At 38.4% G+C, this 7,234-nt stretch overlaps 1 protein-coding gene across 2 annotated transcripts; it reads left to right on the top strand.

Annotated features, from left to right (window-relative positions):
• The first annotated feature begins 1,762 nt into the window (after positions 1 to 1,762).
• Positions 1,763 to 6,952, top strand: LOC149543315 (growth-regulating factor 6-like). 2 transcript variants are annotated; one of them, XM_089798148.1, is made up of 4 exons: positions 1,763 to 2,648; positions 2,875 to 3,135; positions 3,671 to 4,166; positions 5,714 to 6,952. In XM_089798148.1, the coding sequence occupies exons 1-4, from the start codon at positions 2,228 to 2,230 to the stop codon at positions 6,681 to 6,683; spliced, it is 2,148 nt and encodes a 715-aa protein (XP_089654274.1). In that variant the 5' UTR covers positions 1,763 to 2,227; the 3' UTR covers positions 6,684 to 6,952. The 2 variants fall into 2 exon arrangements, with proteins under 2 accessions (XP_089654274.1, XP_089654273.1); XM_089798147.1 differs by having other exon boundaries at positions 1,998 to 2,648; positions 2,872 to 3,135.
• Positions 6,953 to 7,234: the final 282 nt, after the last annotated feature.

Raw genomic sequence — 7,234 nt, 5'->3', positions numbered from 1 at the left:
AAAATAATTAATGTTCACTTGATTGATCCATGAACAAATCTCAAATATGATTATATTTAACATTAGACAATCGAAGCCTTTGATCTTTAACATTAGCATTTTTATGTTTGTTTTATTTTTTTAGTTTATATGGTAGATTTTTCTAAGATTGTTTATTGTTTCCTTCACAACATTTAATAATATTTTACATTTCATTTATTATTTATTAGATATAAATATTATGCAATTAATCAATTAAAAAGAAAATCGCAATATCTAAGAAATGTTATATACCGTTTTCAAAATTCTTTTTACAGACCATTATTATTGTACTCTTAGCATTGTACAAAACATATCACTCTTTAGAAAATCAATATACAGACTCATCTCTTAGCATTGTACAAAACATATCACTCTTTAGAAAATCAATATACAGACTCATCATTGCACGTACAAAAGTACTAATATGTTAAAAATACTGACCTCCCTCAAATGAAAGCAAAAATAACATACATATCAATTTCATCCCTCTAAATTTAATGTATCTTGTAAAAAAAAATCCTTAATGGTAAAAATAATCTAAGATTTATTACTATAATAAATTATAAAAGGACAACAACAATATATTCTATTGAGATAAATGAAAGTTGCCAATAGATTTAGTTCCTATCCTTGACATGCCAAAGGAGGCCATGTGGTGGGTGAGGAATATGATTGATTTCCTCGAGACTTACGCAAGTGAAAATAGCTTTTACTGTATTATGACATAAAAAATGAAATTTCCCATTCATCACAAAGACAAAAGGTGTCATTTCATTGAGTTGTAACTTTGGTTATCTCAAAATGTTGGGATTGTTTATGATGTGTGAAGAGCACTTGCATTCCGTTATAAAAGTATTGTGCAAGTGAAACAAACAGCTTTAAGGGAATAAAAAGTGGCCTTCACTCAACAGATAATGCACACAAAAAAAACACTTGGTTTATTTGCACACCAGTTTCATATTAAGAATTTGTTATGGCCTTTTTAAAGGATAACTTGTCATGGCAGCTTTATTAATTAAACATGGTATTTTCTTAAAATGAAATGGTGTTGACATCCCAGATGGGTTCCCAATACGTTGTATTATAGTAAGTTTAAAGCACTTCTTTTAAAGAGAGAGAGAGAACATCATTAATGAATGCGACTGAAGAAGAATGTTGCAAGTTGCCTCAAAGTGGGTAATGGGTGATGTAGTGTTTTTTAACCATAGATAACAATCTCTCAGAGCCTGCAAAGAAGAGACAGAGAAAGAAAAGCCTAAATGATGATCATTGAAGGCCTAAAAGTGTGTGTTGCGTATGAACAAACTTCAAAGAGAATCTTGTGGAGATAACAACTATATATTATAAATTATATTCTAGTGTTTTTATTTGAATTCATGTGTCTGATCTGAAGACAGCAAAGGCAAATATAAACTGGTGCACATGTAGTTCCTTGAGGTTGGAGACTCTTTGCTTTTTTCCTTGATAATTCCAATGCCATATAATTAATATGATTGCGAAATTTGAGGAAAAGACATGGACAAGTTTAATAAGAATCTTTTGTCGAATGTTATACTATTGGGAAAGTGCAGCCGAAAAAACTTTGGTCACAACAATGTCCCCTTCTGCAGTGGCAGTGACACACTAGCTATTTCATTCCAAAACAGTGGGTTTTTTAATATATTATTAAAATACTTGGATAGATTGATTAGACCTCTGTGTTTTTATTATACATATCTTATGTCATCACTTGTAGGCTTCCATGGAGGCCATGAATGGATAGATGACCCCTAAATCTTATTAGTATAGTCTTAATTAGGGCACATTACCTACTTAGAAGGTTAGGTGAGGGGGAGGATCAAGTATATTGTCAAATTTGTCATCATCCATGCATAGATAGATAGATACCGCAATTATTACACTGTGCTTTACTATTTTTCTTCCTTAGATTTTGTAATCACCCTACTAAAAAACTTCTAATTTGTAAACAAGAGCTGACAGCATTCGGTACTTGGAATTGAGCCTTGCTTCCTTTTTCACAATTTGTAACAGAGAGTGCAAGAATTGCAGAGAGAGAGAGAGAGGAGAAGGGGGGAGATAGAAAAATAATGGGTTCTTTCATTTTTTTTCAGTAGTGGGTGAACTTGATGTTGTGAAATCTGATGGTGGGGAATAAGATAGTGGAGTTTTTTGGGTTTTCTTTTCTGTAGTGTGGTTTTTGGCAGGGATGGATTTTGGGGAGGGAGGAGATGGAGGTTTTGGTTCATCAACAATGGCGATGGCTAATTTATTACATGATCACCACCGACATAGAAGCAACAGCAGTGACGTTTTGAAGCCTTGCAGATCTGTTCCAGATATGGGTTTCAGCAAGTCCAGAGATGATGATGATGATGACAGAACAAGAGGGACAGAAAATCATGAGAATCCCATGAAGCTTGGCAGGACTGACTCCTTCCCATTTGACCTCAAGACGCACAATCAGCATCAGCAGATTATGAGGTCTAATTTGGGCTACGCTACAAGCAATTCAACTGACGGGGGTCTCTTGTTCAAGACTGATGCCTCCTGCAAGAATGACCTTTCTTTTTATTCAGATAGGGCTCCTCTGATGCATCAACAGTCTTATTACCCCTTCAAAACTCCAGGTATGCTCTAGATATATATCCATTGTGTATATGCTTGTGTGGTGGAACTGGACACATACACACAACATTATGCCTGTTATATGCAACATTCACATATAGTCTGTAGAACTAGATAGATATATAAATCAATTGTGTGTATACTTGTGTGGCGGAACTGGACATATAAACACAACAATATGCACATTGTGCAACATTCACATATATGTGTGTGGGTTTTTGTAAGCAGGATTGCCGCTGTCTATGGGGAGAGGAGAAAGCATGAACACCATGGGAATGGGCATGGGGATGACTGGTTACGGTGGTGCTGTACAGGGATCAAGGTTTTGCTTCACAGCATCTCAGTGGCAGGAGCTTGAACACCAAGCTTTGATTTTTAAGTACATGACAGCCGGTATACCGGTGCCTCCTGACCTGCTTATGCCCATCAGGAAGAGCCTCACTGAATTGACTGCTTTTTCAGCTCTCTCTGCCCCACGTCATCCCACCAGTAAGATTTTTCATCTTCTCTTTTCTCATTTTAATCCAATACACATACATTATTATCTGCTCCTGCACTGATAACAGCAGCAAATGATGACTTGCAACGGCTACTTTGAAATCCATGCCAATGGGCAATGTCCATATAACTATCAGCGGCCTATTACTTAGGATTCATACCCTATCAAATGACTTCCTCTACAATGGTGGATGAGAAAATGATCTCTACTTTGGGGGTTGCCATTTTTAGGCTGATAAGGGATGAGGCCTATACTCTATACAAATTTTGGGTGCCATCCATTATATGTCATGATTTACTGTGTTTAGTGCACATAAATTTTGGCTTGTATGTGAGGATTTGTAAACAATGGGTGTCAGTCATTGTTGGTAATATGGGATATGGTCTATATTTGCACAAAAATTGATAAAGGGTTTTCATCTATTATGTGTTCTATGATTTATAAGCAATGGGTTTTACAGCCATTGTTGGTGATGGTATAATTGGTGATGATGTTGTGGACTGTTTTGTGTTTGTGATGATGCAGTGGGGTGGAGCTCATTCAATTTGAGGTTTGCAAACAACACTGATCCAGAGCCAGGGAGATGCCGGAGAACAGATGGGAAGAAATGGCGTTGTTCGAGAGATGTAGCTCCGGATCAGAAGTATTGTGAGCGGCACATGCATAGAGGCCGGCCCCGTTCAAGAAAGCTCGTGGAAGGTCAGACTGCCATCAGTAATAGTAGTAACGGTAATATTAGTAACAATGGAGGACCAGATTCATCATCATCAACATCTTCTCTGGCTTCCTCTATAAGCCTGGCAGCTGGTCGTAGCAGCACTGGTAGTGGTACTACTAGTTTTACCAGTCTGCGTCCTCCATTCTCAATTAACAGCCACACTGCAAACCCTATCAAGCCTTTCTCTGCAAGTGGAGGCAGTGTGTCCATTAATGGCAGTGTTTCAAGCACCCAGTTTAACAAGCCCCCTTTGCACATGGTTTCTTCTGCTGCTACATCTGACATGTCCAACAAGGACTACAGGTATTAATTGTGTTTTTTTTCCACCATTAATGGTTGTCTGCAATGAAAAAGCTGTACCTTTTTTTTTTTTTTTGAGTTCTGGTGTTTGAATGCCGAAGACATCTAAGTAACTATGGTGCTCCGTCCTAAGAAACCGTTTTAATGCGAAGTGAAGGCTGCCAGCCAATGCAGCTGACTATATCTACATGTGATACAATCAATGGGGGCACCTGTTGATGAGGCAAGGTTTTACAAAACAGTTGGTTTCTTAATCTATAGATAAATTTACAAACTTTCTATTAGGCATCTCTTGCTTCTCTTCATCTGATCATGGATCATGGAGTGTGATTGGAAACTTCCGTGCTAAAACATACTCAATCGAATCCAGAAATCTGTGAATAACTTGAAAATGTGTTAAAGATGGTGGCTGGCTTAGACTGCTTGGCCTTGTGTTTAACATAAAAATGCTCTCTTTCAACCGTTCATTGTCAAAATCTATTGCTGCCTGCCTGGTTTGTCTTTCACACACAAACCTTGCAGTGTACAATGTAGACGATTCTATATTTTCTGGCCTATTGTTTTCTTTATGGCTGGCTAATGAGAGTCTAAGGATCTCTCAACCTTGGGACAGAAATGAGGGACCTGATTCCCATCACGGTGCCATTTTCACTGATTTGCCACTCAGTCACATGCTTTTTGATGATGCTAGTCAATAATATTAAAAATGAATCTATCCGTTTCACTGAAACGTGTTGCTGCTAGTAACATCAGATGAGGCCAGTTTAACTGAATTTCCTGTAACTTACACATAAGAGAAAGGATAATTAAGACTTTCTTCTGTAGTCGATATAATGCAGACCATAATATCATCTCGATTTCTGCCCGGTACCAAGATTTGTATTATTCCATACATTACTAAATATGTTTATAAAAAGTTTACTGTAGTATTCCGATGGAGCGACTTGAAACCAAGCATATGTTGATTCTTTACTACATACAGCAACCAAACCAACAGAAACAGCAGTGACAACTTCTGATCTTGATCACCTAGGGTTCAAGAATGCCACGAATTCCCCCAATGAAATAAACCCTTCTCAATCTTCATAATGATGTGTCGCTGAATGCAATCCGAAATGCTGATTCAAAAAATAACAGTTTCTTCGAGATGTTATCTTGTAAACAAAATAGAGATGTTACCGAACCATATGAGAATTAGGTTTTACAAATCTTCGAAATGGTCTTGTATGCTTTTACTCCCATGAGCAACAAACTTCATTAAATTTGTTCTATTGAATCTCTTGGTAGGCTTTAGGATATGTGCAATAACTCAAACAATGTGCATTGTGTGATGATTACAAGAAGTTTGCTGTACATTGGAATTGCTCGCATGACTACAAAAGTTTGTCTTTTTATCCTAGAGCGCTTTTTCTCAAGTTGTTTTCATAAAGGTTTGATTCAGATTTAAGTGATCTTTAGCATCAACGTTTTGGATCTCACACAATTGAATCCACAATTAAATTGATATTTACTAATAGATTGTGGAAATCTTGATGTTGTTTCTCGTGTAGATACATGAACTGGATGAAAGGAGAAGTGGATGAACAGATGGTCTTCTCAGATGGAAAAGGCCTGGGTCAGGATTCTCAACAGACCATGAGCAGTCTGGCAATGCTTTCATCAGTAAACAATGCATGGCGCCTCATGTCGCCATCCAAGGTTCACACAGATCCCAAACTGAACAACAACAACAATTCAATGCTGCAATACTGTTCTCCACAGCTTCGTACACTCCTCGGCCAAGACTTTTCCCTCATCTCTGACACCAACCAGATCATACAAGACCAGCAGCAGCAGCAGCAACAACAACAGCATCAACATTCCTTCTTGAGTTCAGGGGGGTTTGGAAATGATGAGTCATCAGAGGGACAACCACTGAGGCACTTCTTTGATGACTGGCCAAGAACAACAAGAGATCCAACAGCAATCTCCTGGTCTGACATGGAAGAGAGGTCCTCAAACAGCACACAGCTTTCCATGTCCCTTCCCATGACCATATCTGATTTCCCCACTTCTCCCAGAGGAAAAGTCTCCCTCTCCTCCCTCAAGCTGTCCATGTCAGCAGCCAGGTCATCAACTGAGGAAGATACGCTGGACCCAACTCAGATGGGTCTTGGTGTGGGCATGGGACTGGGCCTCCTGAATGAAGACAGGCATAGGCAGACCAGCAACTGGATCCCTGTGACGTGGCAAAGTCCAGTGGGAGGACCCCTTGCAGAGGTCTTACAGTCTAGTACTAATAATGGAGGAACCCCTAGGGGTGGGTGTAGTAAGGCATCATCAGGGCTTAATCTGATGACTGATGGATGGGAGCTGAGTCCACGTGGCAGCCCAAGAATGGCATCCCCAACTGGTGTTTTGCAGAAGACTTTTGCATCTCTCTCAGATAGCAGCAGTGGAAGTAGCCCTCGAGCAGTTGCAGCAGCAGCAGCAGCTGCCAAACATGAGACATCTCTGCAACATAATCGCGGAGGAGTGTAGCTAAAGCTTAAGCAAAGTCGAGCCTTGTTTCCTAATGAAGAGGGCAAACTTATACTTTGCTTTATCATTTAATTTTATCTCTTCAGAAAATTTGCACTTTGATGTTTGTCCTGCTTTGAAACTGATGGATTGTGGTGGTGGTTTGTTTGCTTGTCTGATCTTTTCTAGATTTGGTTTCATATGCCAAACAATTTTAAAAAACTCTTGAATGCACATAGACTGTTTGGATTGGAAAATAAATTGTTTAGACCTTTCAGGCTTCCACAAAACTCATGTATTTAGTATCACTTCATTCTCTACCTTTCAATTTTCGCTCTTAGATCCATTCAATGTGATTGTGAAATCAAGTGCAACAGACATTAACATTTTTGTTCCGAGGTTTCATGAATCTTATCATCTTATTCCTGCTTGGGTATGAACTTTTAGTCCGTATTGTAGAACAAATCATACCATTTTCATTTCTTATAACGTGGGCCTGACTGAAGTTATTCATTAATTTTCTGTAGAAAATTCATGTTTTGTCAAAGTTCATATCAATCTACCGTCCATTT

Source organism: Cupressus sempervirens, chromosome 8 (assembly GCF_028749045.1).
Source record: "Cupressus sempervirens isolate cs-2001-9-10 chromosome 8, ASM2874904v1, whole genome shotgun sequence".
NCBI classification, from domain to species: Eukaryota; Viridiplantae; Streptophyta; class Pinopsida; order Cupressales; family Cupressaceae; genus Cupressus; species Cupressus sempervirens.
Note: the sequence above shows the minus strand (reverse complement) of the source record. Positions and strands in the feature narration are given on the sequence as shown.